Source organism: Gordionus sp. m RMFG-2023, chromosome 2, assembly GCF_954871325.1.
Source record: "Gordionus sp. m RMFG-2023 chromosome 2, tfGorSpeb1-WG-v2, whole genome shotgun sequence".
NCBI lineage: Eukaryota > Metazoa > Nematomorpha > Gordioida > Chordodea > Parachordodidae > Gordionus > Gordionus sp. m RMFG-2023.
In genome coordinates, this window is record NC_088776.1 from 58,650,073 (window position 1) to 58,671,796 (window position 21,724).

A 21,724-nucleotide genomic window follows, 5' to 3' on the forward strand; every position below is an offset into this window, starting at 1 on the left:
TTTATTTTTTTTTTCAAGTTTTTGCATATTTATATTTTGTCCATGTAATAATTGCGTTATAATAATAACTTTAAATTAGTTTTCTCATGTTAGAATTAATTTTTCCAACCAAAATTAAATTTTTTTTTTAATGGTTTAAAAATTATTGTTAGCGCTCAACTCACTTAAAATCATGCCATTCTAAAGTTGATTTTTTTTTCTTTCTTTTATTTTTACTAGACTTATCTTTTTTAAACTCATTATTTCTGATTAGCAGAGTTGTTAAAGTATCTATATAGTGATCTAGATATAAAAATGTGGTATCTGTATCTAGATAGATTTTTGATTAAAGTACCTGTATCTGTATCTGTATCTAGACCCATTTATAAAGTATCTTTTAACAACTATGCTGATTAGTGTCGTTAATGCCCGATTTAGATTTCAGACAAAAATAATATAATGTGAGCCTGTAGATTTTGCTCATAGATGGGCAGAAAGGTTTGAGGCTCTATTTGCCAAATCTAGAGGTTTACATATTTTGGCTAAAATCTTGATAGGGCGGTTTAACAACACTAATTCCGATAACTTTTTCCGGTGTTTAATCTTGAAGAATAGTGATTATTATAATAACAAATTCTAGAAGTTTCGAGGCTTCGAAATCGAACAGGATATGAACTTATGAGAATTTTTTTTTTATATCAGGCCTCCCTCTTATCGATTTTCTTACTTATGTTGTTAACCTTTGACCAACTGTCCAAAAGTAGTGTCCAGGTCACGGCACATTACTATGGAGGGAATGGTGGGTACGGACACGGAGGCTATGGGCATGGCGGAGGTTATGGGCATGGCGGAAGTTATGGACAAAGCTATGGGAATGACGGAAGTTATGGTGGAGGCTATGGGCATGGCGGAGGAGGATATGGTTATGGCCACAGAAGGCATCATTACAACTCCGATTATTACAACAACGAAAATGATTATGATGATTTATAATCAATATAAAAATACCTTGTTCTGATTATATTAAAGTATTTTTTAAAAATTTCCAAGAAGATGTGAGACACAAATAAAATCATTTTTAAAAAAAATAAATAAATTCGTATATCATTTATAAAATATGAAAGGAAAATGAATATTATATTTTTAAAATTACTATCATAAATGATGCAAGAAGTAAAAATTGGGTGCAAATCATGATATTCACAAGGTAAATATAGCTGATTCAGGGTTATTAATGATTTACATGTCAGATTTCTGCGCTAATGCCTCTGTAAATTTTGGCAAAAACCAAAGATACCGAATTGGGGCAGCACAATAATGAATTAATACCAATTAGCTGTATATGCCATATACTACATAATTCTTGCAAGAAGGCAATGAATGTACTATCAGTGGATGTCGAAATAATTTTGTCAATTTTTTATATATATCTAAAAAATTTATTAGGTTGAGATGTAGATATTCATTTTATTTAAATCTATGGAAAATATGAATTATTATTATTCACAAATTTCAGTATTAGAAATTATTTTACTAAGAAAATAAGTGTATTTTTTTTTTGAAAAAATTCTGTTTCAAAATATGGGCTCTTTATTTTTTGATTTACAAATTCAATTCATAATGATTTTAAAATGAGATATAAACATAAATAATATATTATTTTTTTTAAAAAAAAATAATGGTATAAATTAATGACTGGTCGAAATATTTTGGGCAAAATAACAAGAACTAATAATAAAAAAAGCAATTTATAAAAATGTTTTAAAAAAATTTATAAGGTGCATTGAATAATATTGTACCATACCAGGGTTGTTAAATCACATAAATTTGGACAACTACAATATGGACTTAGCCAAACTTATTATTAAGAGTAATTTATTTTTTTAAGGGAGGGATGGGAGGGGGGGGGGGGGGTTGATTTAACAAACACTAGATCACGTGTACTTAAAATAAATTACATTAAATTATACATTTTCAATTTTACAAAAAATAAATAATTTTGGATATTGTTTCATTTTTAAAAAAAAATTAATCATTTGTGGCTTCCGAAATTTCATCCTCTAAACTTTTGATAAATTTTTCGGTATTCGCTAATTTTTCATGAATATCGTTTTTGCTTATTGTTTTGGCGGTGTTGGTTTTATCTAAATTTATGAATGTCGAATCATTTAACTTTGACATATCTTCACTCAGCAACGAACCCATCATTTCAAATCCAGCATCGGCTTCTTTATTATTTGTATCTGTACTAAGTTCAGTGATATCATTATTTTTGCTGAAAGGTGTTTTTCCTACCATTTCATCTGTCAGTGTCATGTTGAGATGTTCAAAGTCATTGGGATCTTTAGTTTCATGATCGTTTTTCTGGGAACTTGTTAGGCTTACAGAAGTTGAAAGAGAATCTGGAATTTCCAAGTCTCTGAGATCTTGTGATGTTACCATTCCCAATTCTGAATGTATGGTTTTGTTAGAAGGTGATGGTAAAATTTCATTATTTGAATGTTTCTCAATTGAATTTCTAGAGGTTGGGACTTTGTTAGTAGTTATTATATCCACTATCTTTATTCTGTCATCTTTCTATTCAGTAAAAAAAAAATTTAAATAATTTAAAAAGGGGAAAGTTGATAATTAAGTTCACTATCATGATAGAAATTGCATACAAGTTTATCTTTCTCAAAGGAGGTAAAGTGTACACAATGTAAGAGCCTATATATGGTGTTATCTTATTTTAAGTATAGGATGGTACCTCTATGTAACTTAAAAAATGATTATTTTATTATGCAGCAATGAAAAACTACTTTGATTTAAGTAAATAGTCAATAAATTTTTTATAATATTAAATATATTAGTTATTAAGCTGCTTGACTTTAACTGACTTTTAAAAATGGCTAACTCAATATTTTATCCAGAAAAATGTTACATAAGACTGAAGGTTTTTTTCATAGGATAAAGGTTTGGACCATTATCTGATAAATATAAAAAATACCTTATTGTTATCTAGGAATAATCCAGGAAGGCCAGACAAAAATACCTCTTCTAATCGATTACGTCGTTGTTTTTCTTCTTCACTCATATTTTGCCGCTTTTCCAAAATCTGTGAATGATAAGAGATTTCCATCTCAGCTAAATATAATTATTTAAAATTATTATATGGCATTACTTAGGTTTTTATGCTTAAGAATTTTATTAAAAAGAAAAGATTATAAATACATTTAAAATCAATTTTGTTTAATAACATTGTAAGTTTTCCAATTGCATTCTTTTTTCTTCTCTATATGCTGCTAGTTTCAAACGATGGTTAAGTTTATTTTCCTGTATGTCCATCTGATCAGTAGTATCTTGCAACAAGTATAATGAATTTTCAGTGTCTTCAAATAGACTTTCCAAACCAGCTTAGATATTTATTATATACATTATGTTTATACATATTTACATATAGAGGATAATATTTTATTCATATTGTTCATCATTTCTGTGAGTGATTCAGCTGAATTGATTACCTTTGTCAGTATTTTATCATTTTCATTACATTTTGATAAAATTTCTGATAGTACATTATCAATATTTGTAGCCTTTTGAGAGTTTTTTGTAGTTTCATGATGAATGTTAGACCATATGTCACTTGTGCTAATATTATTAATAGATTAAAATCTCAATAAATTTACTTATCAACTAAAATTTCCAATGAAGATTTTATTTTTATTTTATCAGTTTCCTCGTTTCTAAGATTATAATTTAGATATTTATTTATTAAGGTGATCTAACCTGGGTATTAACCCTTGTTGTAAGGTATCGGTTATTGTTTTCCTCAAGCTTGAAAACATATGGAAAATACTTTTGACCAAACCTTAGATGGCATTTAAATAATTTTTACTAAATACTAATCATTACCAAGATTGAATTTTGGAAATACGTGGCCCGATAGCACTAACTTAGCACAATTACTGACAGATTTAGCAGTGCGGTAAGGTCCTATAAGCTTTTGAAATATCTATTTTTTAAATATATGTATTCACAGATATTACCAGTATACTTGGGTAATCACTATATTTTTAGGCTTTTAAACTAATTTTTAACCCGCTAAAAAATCTGCTAAACCAAGTTTTTAGACAAAAACTAATATTTTTGCCTCAGATTTTTTTTTTAAATAGCAACTCAAATTTGGAAGAAACTAATATAAATTAAAACGCCTTAATGTTAACAAATATTCTCCAACAAATGCCTTAAGATTGAGCCTTATTTGCAGACATTAAGCCATTACTCAACTACAATTTCCAGTATTTTCTAAAGAATGAGGGAAAATATTAGGTAGGGTTCTTCCATAATTAGAGTTTGAGGCCTACCTAATACAAGCCTCTGACCGGGCTACTCAAAATAATTTAAGGTCTTCATAAATTTTTTTACTCTACCATCAAATTTCTCTTTTTTTACCCTAATTTTTTAATAGCTCTATTCAAAGTTTTTTTAACAGCTCTAGTGTATTTTTTAAAGGAGACGAAAAACTTAACTACGCTTGCGTATAACAAATTTAAATATAGGATTATAGCTTTTTGTTGAAGCTATTTCTACATATAAAATTCCTTAAATTGAGTTTTTCAATGAATAAATGACTAGCTTAATTCTTACAACGAAAAAAACTGGAGCGCATATAAGCTACTTGATGGCATATATTTCTTTAAACTTTTGCGAATTTATATACTCGAATAATTTCTCTTATTTTAATATATTCCAAAATTATATTTTTGGATATATCAGCATGGCTTCAACTGAATCGATTTCGAATAATTTGATGAATATATTTCATTGAAGAAACCAGACACGGAATTTCCTATATATATATTATGGAAATTTTACTTCATTTAAATATTTTAAAAATATCAAATATGTTTATCTAGTTTTGAAATTTTTTTAGGAGGGTAGTCAAAGGTTTTTAAAGGGGGTTTGCATTCAGTGAAAATCCTGTCATGTAGACGCTGATCTAGGTATTATTATAAGATACAAATGTCGTAGATTGTTTGATGGGTAGCTGTAGCCTAATACATTATATCTTAATATACCTACAAAAATATGGATCGAACATTTGCATTATTCTTATTCAATCCGTATTATCGATTCGAACAATCAAAAACATTATTAGATTTGATTCATCGAATATTTGATTCGAATAATAAATTCCCTGAAAAATTTTCAAAAATGGATAATTAAAATTTAAAAAGTGATGATTTATAGATGTGGAAAAAAAAAATTTTAAAAATAAATGAATAGTCCAGCAAAGAAACATGATATATAATTAAGAATAATTTCAACTATCTATTAATAGTTTTGAATATTTCTGAATAATCCAAATATTTTAAAAATAATTTTGAATATTTACAAATTAATTCGAATAATTTAAATAATACGAATAATTAGATAGAACAATAGATAAAAAAAAACAAAATTCGATCGAATAATATATATCGTATTCAATTCGAAATTCGCATTCATAAAATATGAATCGAATAAAATTAACTGAATAATTGATTTTTGGAATATATCATACGCACAGAATATTTTAAAAAAATCTTCAGTTTGGGGGATATTAAGATCACAAAATTAAAGATTTAAAAAAAAAAACATTTGTGATTTCAAACATGAAAAATTTTTTAAACTAAACATTTACTTATAAAAGATATTTTTATAGAATATCTTTCATTCCTCGGCAATTGTGCCGATCTCTCATTCAAAACAAAGATTTGAAATTTTAGGTAAAAATTGATCAAAAATCTTGTTTGAGAATTCTCAAAATTTTATTACTGTAAAATGTTCAAAGATCAAAAACCTTTTAAAAAACATTTCAAACTCTCTTACCAGAAAAAGAAAGAAATCAGCATTGTATGTATGTAGAGTTTGTGTTGTTAAACGGCTCATTTAGAGCCGATTTTTAAAAACCATTAACTCAATATTTTATTAGGAAAAATATTATTCAAGTCTTAAGATTTAGATCATAGGTGACAGAAGGGTTTGAACATCTATTACCGAAATCACGAGGCTTAGACTATATTTTTCGGCTAGAGTTACGTTTTTAAAAATAGGCTTAAATCGAGTTGTTTAACAACACTAGTACAAGCACTTTATGATTTAATTATTCATAATATAAAATATGATTTCCCTATTAAACAATTATATAAATATTTATAAATTTTTTCAATAGTCTTATATTAAATTTTATTTGATTACTAACAATTTATGAAGAAAAATTTTTTTTTTTATAAAATATAATCATAATTCATAATAATAATAATAATATAATACATAAATGCGTTTAAATTTTAAATATTTTTATTAATTAACGTTACAAATTATACAAATAAATACAATAAGTAGCTAAATAGAATACTTTTTTTTTAACACTAATATAATTAATTTAAAAATATATTTCGACAATAAGCGTGCGAAGTATGAATATAAATATTATTTATACTAATATAAATATGGATATAAAAAGATAGGAAATATAAATTATATTATATCAATCGGGTTTATTTAAGTTAACTTTCGGCAAATTTTCAATCATTAGTACCTAATAGAATAAATTTTATAAAAAGGGTATAAATTACATATCAGTGAATCATTAAAACCTCCAGTAATTTTTTACGAAATTCCCAGTATTTTTAAAATGAATATTTTTAATCAATATAAATAATAGAATATTAGTATTAAATACTAAAATTGGTCAGTATTTTATTTTATCAGTAAAAAAAAAAATTTGATCATTAAAAATTTAATGTTCATCAAAAAAATTTTCCAAGCAGATATAACTTAGGAAAGGAATAGGATTCGTGTTTAGATATTTTAAATCCGAGACGGGGGGGGGGAGAAACTAGGCAAAGCGTTAACTCGAATGCAATTTTCCATCCAATAAGGGTCAATATTTTGCGAATATGTGTCCAGTTTATAGGTGTAAGTTCATTTTCCATAATGAACGAGTACGTGTAGGGTCAAACTCTACCGGTATCCCTCGTTGGGATCGGTCCTAATGGCGATCCGTTGCCCTAACTCTTTTTTCAAAAAAAAGTCTAGGGCGTGAGAGCCGAAGGAAGTTAATGTCTTCGCAATTATGGATAGAAATATAGAATTAGTAGATAACGCTGGCGAATATTTGGGTGAACAAAAAAAAATCTCATGTTAGAGGATGACCTATTTTTCAAAGTGGTTACATGGTAGATGATGAGCCTTTGCCATCTGAACTGTATAGTCAGATGACCTAGGACGGAGATACCACTTCCGGCAGAAGATGATACTAAACCTTTATTTTTCAAAGTGTTAGCAAAATCTGATGTTAAGTTTTTTTCCTGATAAAAAATATTAATACTAATTTCTGGAAAAAAAAATATATTAATATCATTTAAAATTAATATATTATCTATTAGTGGTATACAAATATTATTATTATTATTATTATATTCACCTCGTATATTAAAAACATTAACTTTGCAGCATATTTTTTTTAAATATATTATACTCTTATGAAACAAAAAAATTAACTACTAAAATATTTCTCTAATATATTATTTTTTAGAAAAAAATTAACTAAAGTTATAATATCCCACTAAAATGAATAATTTACCTTAATAATAATTACCTAAATATGTAATAAAAGAAAAAATGTTTACTATAACTACTGACCAGGGGATATATATATTAATTTATTTGGCCAAAATTATTGGAAGATAACTGATAGTGACATATTTTTCATTTATATTTATAAAGTATATATAAATAAAAATTTGTTATTACAAATGTTTTAAATATTTTTTTTAAAAAAATACTGGCACCTTCGAATAAAATATGGAAGAAATTATAATTAACAAGCCAAAATAATACCTTTCGAAAAAGAAGCAAATTTTTATTATTTTTTTCAAAATGAGTTAAATATGTAAATCTTAAGATCACGTTTAAATAGTGAGCGCGAAATGGCGCGATGTTCGTTTAAGCGACGCGTAGTAATTTATCGCTAAAACGTTGGCGTAGCTGTATAATTTATATGTGTTGCTTATAGCGAACATCGCGATTACTATACTCGAGACCTTAATATAGATATTAATAATATAGAATATAATGTCAATTATGATATACGTACGTATTCGACTAAGTTGCTGTTTTGGCATTTTTGTTTTCCAAGGCTCCAATGATATCCCAGCTATATTTTAAATTTTTTAAAAAGATGGATTTTTTATTTATAAAAGGACGGAGAAACGGTTTAATGAAACCTTATGATATAGGCAAATATTCTCCATTTCGAAAGCCTTTTCAATTCGTTTTTTGGTCTGTTGTAAAAATAAATATTTTTTGTAAAAAAAAAAATTAAATTTAAAGAAAGAAAAGAAAGAAATTTAATTTTTTAAAAAAAAACCAACTTTTTCGTTTAAACAGATAATTGGTAGGAGGGATAGGCCACAGGTACAGAAACAAAAAAGAATTCCACCGAACAGTAACGCCAAAAGAAACACGAGATTTCTATCACGCATCCTTTTTTTATTGTTTCGTCTGCTTGTATCCGTGGCAAAATCTTGATTTTGTCGATGATTCGAACCGGTTTGATTTACGTTGCTCCCAACATTGTCGGAACTAATTTCGGTTCCGGTGACATTACGAATATAATTACGATTTTGAATCAAGGTGTCGTTTTTTTTCCTGATATCCGCTTTGCGTTTGTCGTAATTAAAGAACAGGGAGTTTTGGATGATCGCGTTTATCCTGTTTATGGTGTCCTTAAACTCTTCGGGGGCAACCTTTCATAAAGTTTATATTTTTTTTTTAAGGTTATATTTTTTCAACATTTTTTTTCTCGAGGCAGTCAATGGATAAACATCTCCGTCCGGTTCAAGATAACAGCGGTATAAAGATTGATTGACGTATCAAATAATACCGTTAATATTCATTGCAGAGATGTGAATTCATCATTTTTAACGGCTTAATTCTCAACGACTTTTTACCCCTGCATTAACAGTGGATAATACAAGCATTCAGGCTTATTTTGTATAATTCGCCACGGCGCTAACTGCTGAATGCAGGGTAAGAAATCAGTTAAAACGTTTTGGACTGGTCACATGGAGCGATTTAATAAACACTACTTTCGAAAACGAGAGTGGCATCTTTTATTCGACTCCCAGCTGTTGTAATAACTGATTTTATTAAAATTTTCTATTCGTCTATTTATAAAATCACGTGATCCATGAATTGTTAATTAAAAAATGATTAAATTTTATCTTTAAAAAATACATTCATGATATATAACAGGAATTTTTTGTAACGGGGAACTTAATCAAAATCGATTTTTTGAAAGAGGTCTAAACCCGCCCGAGATTGATGGGTTGCCCATAAATCGGTCTCTGTTTTGTCTGCAGTCTCGAAATGCCCAACCAAACAATTTTAAATTTCTGAAGTATAATTTGGGTTAACGATTCTGCCTCATTCACATCTCTCTAACCTTTACTCGAGCTCCTTACCTCAGATACTTGTTTAATTTTAAATACATCTCATCCAATCAAAAAAAAACTTCCTTCAGTTAAATGTTCCTTGAATGTAAAATTTTCTTGAATGATACAATAAAAGAATCAGCTGATGGCGGAATAAAAAATAAAATGAAAGTTATTATTCGATTTTTTAAATGTATAAGAATTATGGTGCATATAATAAAAAAAATTGGGGTTGGGGGGGAAGGGGTGAAAAAAATAAAAAGAGTGAATTAGAGATGAATTTTATATAATTGTCATACAAACAAATGTTTGGCAAGCTGACTATACGGGTAGCTAAGCCTGGGCTACTTTTTCATAGATATCTTTTTAAAGTAGCTATAGGGTATAGTAGAGATCTGCAAAAGTAGGCCCGGCCCGTACCCGGCCCGGCCCGAACGGGCTTCGGGCCGGGTTTGGGCCTACTTTAAAAAAAAATTAGGGTTCGGGTTGGGTCGGGTCTAATATTTTTTAAAAAAATTCGGGCCGGGTCGGGCCGGGCCTTAAAATATTTTTAATATTGGCACTAATATTTTTTGTAAAATAAAAATATTTAATTTTATTTGAAGAAGCTAGACGCCATATGATGGCATGTATCTTTTATTCTTGGTATAAATATATATTTAAACTTTTTTTTAAGAAACAAGGCGGCAACATTTTTTATTTGTAAAATATAAATATTTAATTTTATTTATTTAGAAAGTAGACCCCATATGTCATATATATTTATTATGGGTAAAATAATTTAAATGTTTTTTTATAAAACTTATATTTTAAATATAATTTAAAAATGAATTTAATTTTTTTAAAAAAACAAATACAAAATGGAACATATATTTGTTTGCCCCATTTAGGTAAAAGCAATATATGGGAAAATTTTGAAGACATATTTGATGATAAAAACAAAAAACTTGATTACGTCCAATGTAAAAAATGTAATAGTATATTACAATATAAAAGCACATCTGGAAATTCTCATTTAAGACGTCACAAGTGCGTTAAGAATGACGATTCCTCTATTCCTAAAATAACTAGGTATATTCAAAAGAAAATAGATCTAAATTCTTCCTTAACTATTAAAAAGAAACTATGTGATACCTTGATCTATTATTGCGCCAAGGACATGCGTGCCTTTGATTCGATAACTGGAGATGGCTTTATAAAAATGGCTCAAAATTTTATTCAAATTGGCTCCATTTACGGTAATATTGACTGTAGCGAAATTATTCCCCATCCAACTACTTTATCGAGAAATGCTATAGTTATGACGGATCAAATTAGAACAAATTTGGTTAATAAAATAAATGTTCAATTATTTGATAAAAAATGCTCTGCTACAACAGACATGTGGACAGATTCTTTTAAAAAGTTTTCCTATTTAACTGTTTCAATTCATTATATCGAAGGTGAAACCTTATATAAACATGTTTTATTTACGAATAAGTTTAAAGAAGAGAAAAAAACCGCCGCGAACATACATAAGGAAATGCTACAAAATTTTGCTGCAATTGGAATAATTCCCGATCAAGTGAAAAATATAATATTTATATCTGATCAAGGAGCTAATATAATTAAAGCCCTAGAAAAATACACCAGATTAAATTGCAGCGCACATCTATTAAATACTGTTCTTCGAAATACCTTTAAGGAACAATCTTTGAAAATTATCGCTCCTAATATATATCAAACCCTTATTTCTGCTAAAAAATTAACCATGTATTTTAAACAAACCGGCATGAATCAATATTTAGACAAAACATTACAACAAGATATCGAAACTAGATGGAATTCAAAATTAAATATGTTGAAATCTATTTATAACCAATATGATGACATCGTCAATTTTTTATCATCCAAGGGAGATATTAATAAAATGGAAAACTTGGAGAAATCTATTTTGAAAAATTTGATTGATATTTTATATCCTTTTGATAAAGCTACTAAAGAACTAGAAGGAGATATTAATCCTACTTTACATAAAGTACTGCTATGCTTTAATAATATTCTTCACGAGGATTTAAATGATTCATTTTATCAAAACAATGAAATAAAAGAAATAAAAACCAATTTAAAAAATTTTTTATTATCTAAATTTAAAATCAATATTTTGCATAAAATAGCGACATTTTTATGCCCCAAATATAGAAAATTAAGAATGTTATCATCAATGGAAATATTAGAAGTAGAGAATTCAGTCAAAAATATAATTAATTCTGAAGAATATTGTCCTTCAATTGATATTATAGATTTGGATATTCAAGGCGTTTCTCAAATTGTGGAATCGCCTAAAAGATCTAAAGGTACATTTAAAATTGTTCTATTTATATTATTTTTATATATCAGGCAATGAATATGAAAGATGGGAGGACAATGAGGAAGAATATGAAAAAAAAGAAACAGATGAGCTTGAAATTTATAAGAATTTAAACATAAAAGAGAATAATGAAAATATAGATCCAGAAAAAGATATATTAAAATGGTGGAATAAAAATGAAATTAGATTACCAAAGATGACAAAATTGGCTAGAAAAATTCTAGCAATTCCTGCAACGTCCACAACTTCAGAGAGAACTTTTTCAAAGACTGGAAGGTTATTAGACGAAAGAAGAAATAGACTGTCACCAGAAAATGTTGATGCTTTGATATTTTTAAATGATAATTATAAATATGAATCTAATATATAGTTGTGTAATTTAACATTATAATTATTTTTGGTTTATAGGCATTTTTGATAGTATTTTAAATAAATAATTAAATACTAAATAAATTTTCTGTTTACTAAGATATTTTTTGCAAAAACAAAATCTTAAATATCAAAAATAAACTAAAAGCTAAAAAAAATATAATTATTACTTTAGGATGAATTAAAAAAAATTCGGGTTCGGGCCGGGCCGGCAAAAATTTCGGGTTCGGGCCGGGCCGGCAAAAGTTTCTAAAAAAAATTCGTGTTCGGGCCGGGCCGGGAAAAATTTTTTAAAAAAAATTTCGGGCCGGGTCGGGCCTAAAAAATTAGGCCCGTGCAGATCACTAGGGTATAGCTCTAATTTTCGTGAGTAAGCTAGCTATGTTGCAGGTTTTTTTTAAAAAAAAATGATAGCTAATAAAATTTATTTTAAAAAATTTATTTTTAAATATATTTACTATTTTTTAAATTCAATTCAACTGTTTTTTAAAAAAAAAGCAGTAGATTTTTCAAGACGGCGAGATTAAGATTTTCGCCAAAATTATAATAAGTATGCCTCAAGATTTTGGCAAAATGAGGTCCAAATTAGTGTTGTTAAAAAGGCTCGTTTTGAGCCGATTTTTATATTTTAGCCAGAATAAAGAATGTTCTGGATAAAATATTGAGTTCCGTTTAACAACACCGGTCCAAACTTTTGTGCCCATCTACGAACAAAATCTACAGGTTTATATAAATTATTTTGGCCAAAATCTTAATCGGGCCATTTTTAAAAAACGACCCACAAATACAAAATTGAATGTAAGATAAATTTCGGTTTAAATACAAAAACAATTTAATCGTATATTTTATTTAATGTTTTGATTTAGAAGTCAAAGCATTTGCAACAATATTTAAAAAAAAAAAATTTTTTAACCACTTGTAATTCCCTTTTAGGATTTCAAATCGAATTTTATGTTTGAAGGAAAGGGACTCGTTTTCAATCACCCACTTTATTGGAAATTTTTTTATACCCAATTGATTTCAAAATTTTAGGGATTTGGGGAACCGAGGTTTCCCAAAACACTAAAAATTAAAAATAAAAGAATTTTAAGGACATTGCATTTCTTGGATTTCCAAGAGGTCTGAGTTTCTACTAGCGGGAAATGAGGTAACACATGACACATCCTAGAAAAGTCTTTTGCCGTAAAGCCACGACGTTAAAGACATGCCAACGGGACGCTTTCCTCATTTAGGAGACCTAACGGCCTAAAACTATTGTTTGCCGATCAACCTATTTAGATTGTCAAGTCGCAAAAAACGGCCACTGACTAAAAATCCTAAAATTTTATGCTGATTTGAGTCGATTTAAATGGACCTTTATTGCAAGCAGCACAGATGTCAACAGACGGGATAAGACAGCTAGCCGAAGGCCAGTGGCAATTTGAAACTCATCGTTATTTGTAACATTTTCTTTTTTCCACACAGGATCGCGTCTAGTCATTCATGACCGTTAGGATTTTTTTTGCGTTTCTGAGTAGTCGAATAGATTCGGGACACAAATAAAGTTTTTCAAATGCACATTGAAGCATGGGAACAAGAAAGCTCTTTAAATGGCGGGTAACGGGGTGCTCGGATCCTCGGAGAAATAGAGTAAGCCAAGATAGTTTGGACGAAGTTAAAGGGGGATCGTTCAACTCGATAATCGAGGAAATAGAGTAGTTAAAGGATATCCGAGAAGAAAGAAAACGAGTAATTGCCATTGAATTGCGGGATGAAAATCCAAGTCCTCCCTGGTAAGCAGACAAATAGGCAAATGACCAATTAAAATCACAAAACTTTAGGAGTAAAAGGGATTCGATAAAATGTTTAAATTTTAATTCGGAGAACTTAAGGAGCGAATTATATCGGAAAGCCGGGGAAGATTTAAAGATGTGCAAGAATTTATTTAAGAAAAAACATTTTGGTGAGGGAAAAAAAAAAGAAAGATTAGGAGATTCTTAGGGAATTAAAAAGAGATTGAATCAAAATGTCAAAAATATTTCGACAAAAGATGGTCGAAAAGCCGATAGGAGAACCTAACAGGCAGAGTTCCTCGTGCGAAATGATTTTAAAAACTGGGGGAGGGATAAAATCCTTATTGTTGAGGGAAGATATATCACATTTTTTTCTATTAAAGGAAAGACCAATTTATGAATCTTCCATTTCAACGTACTCGATGGCCGACATAACATTGGGTAAAGATTCGCCAAAAGAGCCATCGTCAAGATACCATAAATTAAGGTTTAATTAGAAAATAGACTTTAAATTTTTGATCAAATCCTGAATACCAATAATAAAGAACAAGGGACCTAGTGGATCACCTTGTTGAATCCCCTCTTCAGAGAGAAAATTCCTCGAGTTTGAGTAACGATGGAAATCCATAGCAGGAATTAAGGAAATTCCCATATTTGGGTAAATATTGTAAGAAAGAAGTTAAAAATGAGCTCCTATAAATGCTGTTGAAGGCATTTCTTAAGTTTAACTTGCAGAAAACCTTATTTGCCTCGGTGTTCATAAAAATACGCTATATGTGAGGCCATTTCGCACCCACCTCTAACTCTAAAACCTAACTATGAGGGAAATAGGAGGGAACAGACCTTAGACCGGATCTATTTACTATAACCTTGGCGATTAATCAACGAAAAAATGACCCTATGGTTATGGGTCTAATACCACCATCCAGTTTGGTTAAAGAAACAAGACGTGCACCAAAAAGAATAAGGCGTATATCCAGTTGAACGATCCCCTTTTAACTTCGGGCCAAACAATATTAGCTTACTCTAGTTCTCCAAGGATCCAAGCAATCCGTTTACAGCCATTTAAAGAGATTTCTAGTTCCCTTGCTTCAATGTGCATTTGAAAAACTTTGTTTATGTCCCGAATCTATTCGACTACTCAGAAACGTAAAAAAATCCTAACGGTCATGAAGGGCTAGACGCGATCCTGAGTGGAAAAATGAAATGTTACTCACAAACGATGCATAGGCTAGGTTGTCTTATCCCGTCTGTTGACATCTGTGCTGCCTGCAATAAGCAAGGTCCATTTTCTAGACGTTGTTTCTCTAAAGTCAGTGGCCGCTTTTTTGCGACATGACAATCTAAATAGGTTGATCGGCAATCTTTGATTTCGGCCTCTTTCCCCAATAGTTTGGAGCTGTTAGGTCTCCTAAATGAGGATGGTAAGCGTCCCGTTAGCATGTCTTTAACATCGTGGCTCGCCGGCAAAAGACTTGTCTGGGATGTGTCATGTGTTACCTCATTTCCCGCTAATAGAATCTCAGACCTCTTGGAACTCCAAGAAATCAAAATGCAATGTCCCTTTAAAATTCTTTTATTTTTATCCCTCTAAATTATTAGTGTTTTGGAAAACTCCGGTCCCCAATCCCTAAAATTTTTAAATCAATTGGGCAAATAAAATTTCAATAAGGTTAGGGGTTAAAAACGAGTCCATTTCCCTCAGACAAAAAATTCAATTTGAATTCCTAAAGGGGAATTGTAAATGTTTTTTCGAAACACTCCCTTTTGCCAAGGGGGTGGAAGAAGCACTATTTGGTGAATTTATTCCCTATAAATTTTGTTGAAGAATCTTTTCCCACCTATTGTGGGCCTTTGGCTTATATTTGATTTTTATAAAAATATAATAATTTGTACATAAAATTTTGAATATGTATATTTTACAATATAGTGTCCTAATGATAATCATATCTGGCTGCTTACATATCGCCCCTGGATATCACATTGGTTACAGTTTATTTTTTTATTTTTAATACTTTTTATTTAGAATATTAAATATAACGCCATCTATATTATATATTTTTATCTACAAAAATAATACAAATTTAAATAAAAAAACAAAAATGGCTATTGAAATTTTAAATATTTTTAGAGAATAATCAACACCCAAAAAAATCTCTTTTCAAATAATGTTAATTTTTATTATTATCAAAGATAAGAAAACACTTGGAATTTTTTTTTCCAATGTATAATTTTAAAGGCGAATTTCTATTTAAAAAAAACAAGATTTAATGAAATCTGTGTGATTTTCAACTTTGAGGTGTATATCTTTAGATCTGGTTGAGCTGCATTCTAAAATTTTGATTTTATTAACATTTAACATGACAAGTTTCATTCATTTTTATGTTGACCATATGAATCACTGGTCAATTTGTCATGGAATTACCTATATGGCAGGTCTGATCTTGAGAAATATGTGAACCAGCTGCTTCTGTGGGATTGTCATGAATGGCCATAGGAATATAAATGTGCTTATTATCAAATATTTATGACATTTCAGGTATAACATAAAATGTTTTAAAAAGTCCCTTTTTGAGAATTAATATTAATTTCATACTTCTTTTTTCTTCATTTCTCAGTCTCTAAATAAAAATTCTCCCCAACACCCCCAGTTTGAACTTTATAATTTATGAAATAAAAGATTATATGGCATGTCCTAACAATTCATTTCACCGAAACAGTATTTTTTTTTATTAATTTAGTTTTTCTTTCTAAGGGTCCAAAATTATTATATAATAAATATCAATATGAGTATCAAATAAGTGAATCTAAATCTTAATTAAAATAATAACTCAATTTAGATGAGGGTAATTTAAAGTATATTTGACCAAAAAGTCTATATATTAAATAAAGAATCTATTGTGTAATCATCTTTTTTATCTTAAGGGCTAACTAATTATAAGTCAAAAAGTTATTTCAGTAGTTAAGGTTAGTCTTATTATAAATATCATAGGCCTTAATATTTTATGAATTAATCTACTTGATGAACTCAATTCTATACTAAAATATAATGCATTTATCTTTTTCAATTGAATTTTTATGATGCAAATGTCATATTTATATTATGCTATCTTGTATCAATAATATGTGGCTTCAGTAGTACAGTGTATTTTAGTTATTAAGCGTTAAGAATTCAGAATATATGAGGGGAGGGGGTAAAAATGTTAAGAAAATATGAGGATACATTTTAACGGTGTAGGGGACAAAATTGTCAGTGTCTTATAGTGCAATGTAATTAAGTTTTTATATTTTGTTATGCAAAACACAAAGTATAGCACAGATAATCATTTTTAAAAAATTATATTTTTATACTATTTTTAGCAAATGTTTATTTTATATATAAAAAAACCTTCAATCCTATTGGGTAATCTGTATTGAATTTGTTGTTGAGACCAAATCTAATATTAAATTTTTTTGATCAATGAATTTTATCTAAATATTTGTTACATAGTAATATGACCGGTTCCTCTTATAATGATAGGTTCAGTTTTATTTATGAAATAACTCTCTGGATTATCTAAGGTAAGATCTTCGTTGTCAGTCATATGTCATATCATCATATTAAGAAATTATTGGAATTTAAATAGAAACTATGTGAAATTTCACTGACAAATGTCAATTATGAAATTTCATAATGTGAAGATTATTTTGTTGTAAAACTATTAAATATTTTTTTACTATTAAGATTTACACGTTTTTATTAAAGAGATATTAGAATTAAATATTCAAAATTAAAAAGAATATCATTTCATATTATATAGCATCACGGAGATGGAGGGATAAGGGTGCAGGCTCGAGCTCTTTAATAAATTTGAGTGTATTTGCCTGGTTTATAAAAATTTCTGAATGGCACTCTAAACGAAAAGATTTTTCTGATAGCCCTATGAACAATTTTTTTAGAATTCAATTTTGTATTTTATATTAAATGGCTATTATTTTTAAAAAATTATTTAATTTTATATTATTAAATATAATAATTGTTTATTAATTGAAACTAAAATTAATCCTGTTTAATTGTGATTTTAGCCGAGTTTAAAATCACTTATCAAATACCCTTTTTCCTTTAATTTATTATGCCTTTTTTTAAAAAGATTTATAAGATCCTAACCAATATAGGAAAGTTCGTTGTTAAAACATTTAGTATAGTATATTTAATTTAAAGATCCTTACTCATTTATTTTATATCTATTAAAAAATGAAGAAAGGTGAGTTTGATAGGAATTTTTTAAATGTTGGAACTGGAGGTAATATTGATATTATGAAACAATTATAGACAATGAATGTATTTATGCACATTTAAAATACAGTTTTTCAATTTCATACTTTTTTATATAATAAATGAAGGTTTATTGTGGTTCTGAGATATATATATTTATAATGGAAGCAAAACGGTTAAGATAAAAAATAGTTAAATTAATTTATATATATGAAAAGATAGGAAAATAATAATGGTTTTTCTAAATATAATTCATCTCATCTTATAAATTTTTTAATCTTGTATTTATATAATTTTACAAAACTAAAATTAGAATATAAAATCAAAAGATTAAGTTATAAAACGAAAAGCAAAAGTAAAGATAAAAGTATAATTTGTACAATTTGAATAAGTTAAATATATCAGAATTAATTTAATGAATGCGTGTTATATAAAATTTAAACATATTACTATTTAATAACCAAATATATAATATTTTAATTTATTAATTCCTATTATATAACAATATAAGATATTTTATTTTTAAAAATAGGTTGAATCTGCAGGTAAAAACTCTGATAGTCAGGGGCGTAACTAGTTATTACAATTGTAGAAAATTTCTTTTTAAAATTATTTTCAAAATTACCTCTTTTTAATATTTTCCACAATTACTTTATTTTTTAACTAAGATCATCCTAAATTACTATTCATAAGTGTTATAAAAAAATTAAAAATTTTTAGGTAGCTCCGACATATATGTCATTGAGTAGCTCTTCAAATTGGCTCGAGCTCCGGGGTGCCCCTCCCTAGTGGCGTTAGTGTTAATAGTAGTAATTTTTTATTATAATTAAATAAAATTAGACATATGCATGGAATCTGATAAGGTTGCTAAGAACAATCCATATAGAAGTATATTGAATAATGAGGGAGTTGTAGTTCTAAATACATTTTTAAACTAATCTTATTTTAATTTTTGTATGATAAAGAAAGAAGATTAATTATGAATTCGAGAGTTTTTTTTGTATGACCTCTCTAAATCTCTTTCCTCTTAATTGACATTCTTTAATTGTATCGACAATTCTTCACTTACATGATCTAATTTATTTAAAAACCAATTATAATATATTTTTATCGAATGATACATAAAATGTCATTAGTAATATCATAAATAACATATCCCCATAATTGATTAAAAAAATATTTTAATGATTTTTAAATTTTTAATATCTCAATCAATCGCTTGATCAGATGATAAAGGTGCTGTGATCGTTAGCCAATTCCAGACGGTTGAATCTACTCTTGATGGTTCATTCATTTATTGATAGAACTCTGTCCAATATGTCTTAAATTCAATAGTTTTTCTATCTCAATCAAGTTATATGTCATTACTTTTCTGGTCCCATAATTTTCCCCACTTCTCGGTCGCAACTGGTCAGGAAGATATCTAATGACTCTCGATCTAGACTCTGTTTCGTAAATATAAACCAATTTGTCTTTATAATTGTTATATTCGCTTTGTGAATATGTGATCGACGATTGTTAATTATTAATTTGAATATAAATTATATTTTTATATAATTTGTTAGTTTGTGAATATGTGATCGACGATTGTTAATTATTAATTTGAATATAAATTATATTTTTATATAATTTGTTAGTTTGTGAATATATGATCGACGATTGTTAAGTATTAATTTGAATATGCAGTCTAGGAATCTATTTTTTTATGAACTTGAATAGACTTTTAATTTTAATTATTTTTTATGAATACTTGTAATTTTTATTATTTTTATGAATTTTTAATATACTTGTAATTTTTTTGCATATTAAAAAAATGTATATAAATGAAAAAATTTTAAAATAAAAATTAATATATGGTTTTATAATTGAAGAAACTTATTTTTGTGGCATTCGAGATTTGGTTTCATAAGATTTATTAACCGAATTATTCAATTTTTTATATATTCTTTTTTATTAATACTAGGTTCCATTAAATTCATTAAAGTCTCTCCCACGAGCATTCGACAATTTGATTACAATTCATATAAAGATTTGTAACATTGGTACCTTATATTGATAGGTCCAGGCTTTAAAAGATTGAAGGCAGTCTAATTATACTTTGGAACTAGGTAAAAAAAAAATATATATTTATATATAAATTTTTAGATATTTTTCGGTTAAAAAGGAAAATTTTTGTTTATATTATATAAATTTCTTATCATATTGTTGGTTTTATTCGTATTTTTATATTTATTGATTTTTTTAAGATTAATTAAGATTATTTTAATTAAGTGGTTATTGAGTACGTTATTATGTATATTACACAAATAAATTTATTAAGTTTAATACATGAAAATATAAGTATAATTATATTTGTGTTTCTAGTTTTAAGTTACTTTAGGATTAATAGTAGGAAGAAATACATCTATTATAAGATTAGAAAATAAAGAGCTAGAAAAAATTAAAAATGTTATAAGAAATGAAAATAAGATAAGTCAATTAGATAATGTTAGGTCAGTCAAGTGTTACAGTTATGGAAGATATGGACTTGGACACATTTCGAGGCAATGTGAATCAACTGAAAATTTGAATTGCGCGAGATGTGGACGTAAAGGCCACATAGTTACCAATTGTGTTTCTTGGACAATAATTTTGTGTGTTTAAAATGTGGTCAAAGAGGACATGCTCAAGAAGACTGTAATAAATGACTATATAAAGATAAGGATAATTCTATAAATTATAATATTAATAGTATATCTGATTTTTATAATTTTAGTTATAATTTAAAAATAAATGATTATAATATTGATTTAAAATATATAAATAAATATAATGTTGATGATAAAAAAATTTTAAAGGAAAAAGTTGAACTAGACGTACATAAAATTGATTTAGAAAAAATAATTAGGAAAAATAAATGTCCGAGAATTAAGATAAAAATAGGTGATTGAAATATGCTTTTTATTGGATACAGGAGCTGAGATTAGCCTAATGAGTGTAAAAGATTTTAATAAATATTTTCCAAAAGAAAGATTCATTGCAAAGAGAATAAAAGTTAGACAATTAGACGGTAGCAGCGTCTACATGAGCGGGAGGGGTAGGAACAGTTTGCATCCTATTTTTTTGAGGGGGTAGGGGGTAAGCTGCTTTAATGGGGGTAGGATAAATTTTTTGGATGGTCATCTATTAAATTTTGAGATGATATAGAACAAAATTAATGCTGTAAAAATTAATACTTTTATTATAGTATTATTATAATACAATTCATCGACCAAAACTATATATTGCAAACAGTCATACACATTGTTTTCCAAATAAACTATCCTTTTAAATGTAATTTAAAAGGTTTAGATATTTCAGCAAGCTCATAATGCCATAATAATTAATTCATTGTAAATAATGGAGGTTTTATTTGAATTTATTATCTAAAAAATAAATTATTTACATTCACAAAATATCGATAGTTGGTAGTAGAGATAGATTAATTTAAGTTATGCTTTATAAATTCTTTGAAAAGAGTATCAATAAATAAATAGGTGAAAATAATAATAAAAAGACA

General features: G+C 27.6%; 2 protein-coding genes across 2 annotated transcripts; both read right to left on the reverse strand.

The window, feature by feature from the left end:
• Positions 1 to 1,481: 1,481 nt before the first annotated feature.
• On the reverse strand, positions 1,482 to 3,858 carry LOC135923947 (uncharacterized). The gene is made up of 6 exons (XM_065458974.1): positions 3,745 to 3,858; positions 3,645 to 3,701; positions 3,413 to 3,606; positions 3,216 to 3,371; positions 2,966 to 3,102; positions 1,482 to 2,556 (listed from the first exon to the last, which is right to left on the reverse strand). The coding sequence occupies exons 1-6, from the start codon at positions 3,801 to 3,803 to the stop codon at positions 2,008 to 2,010; spliced, it is 1,152 nt and encodes a 383-aa protein (XP_065315046.1). The 5' UTR covers positions 3,804 to 3,858; the 3' UTR covers positions 1,482 to 2,007.
• A 2,501-nt stretch (positions 3,859 to 6,359) lies between these two features.
• LOC135923786 (cysteine-rich hydrophobic domain-containing protein 2-like) lies at positions 6,360 to 17,518 on the reverse strand. The gene is made up of 6 exons (XM_065458727.1): positions 17,418 to 17,518; positions 17,320 to 17,368; positions 8,379 to 8,753; positions 8,232 to 8,288; positions 8,102 to 8,161; positions 6,360 to 6,541 (listed from the first exon to the last, which is right to left on the reverse strand). Exons 1-6 carry the CDS (start codon positions 17,513 to 17,515, stop codon positions 6,491 to 6,493), a joined length of 690 nt encoding a protein of 229 aa, XP_065314799.1. The 5' UTR covers positions 17,516 to 17,518; the 3' UTR covers positions 6,360 to 6,490.
• Between the last annotated feature and the right edge of the window lie 4,206 nt (positions 17,519 to 21,724).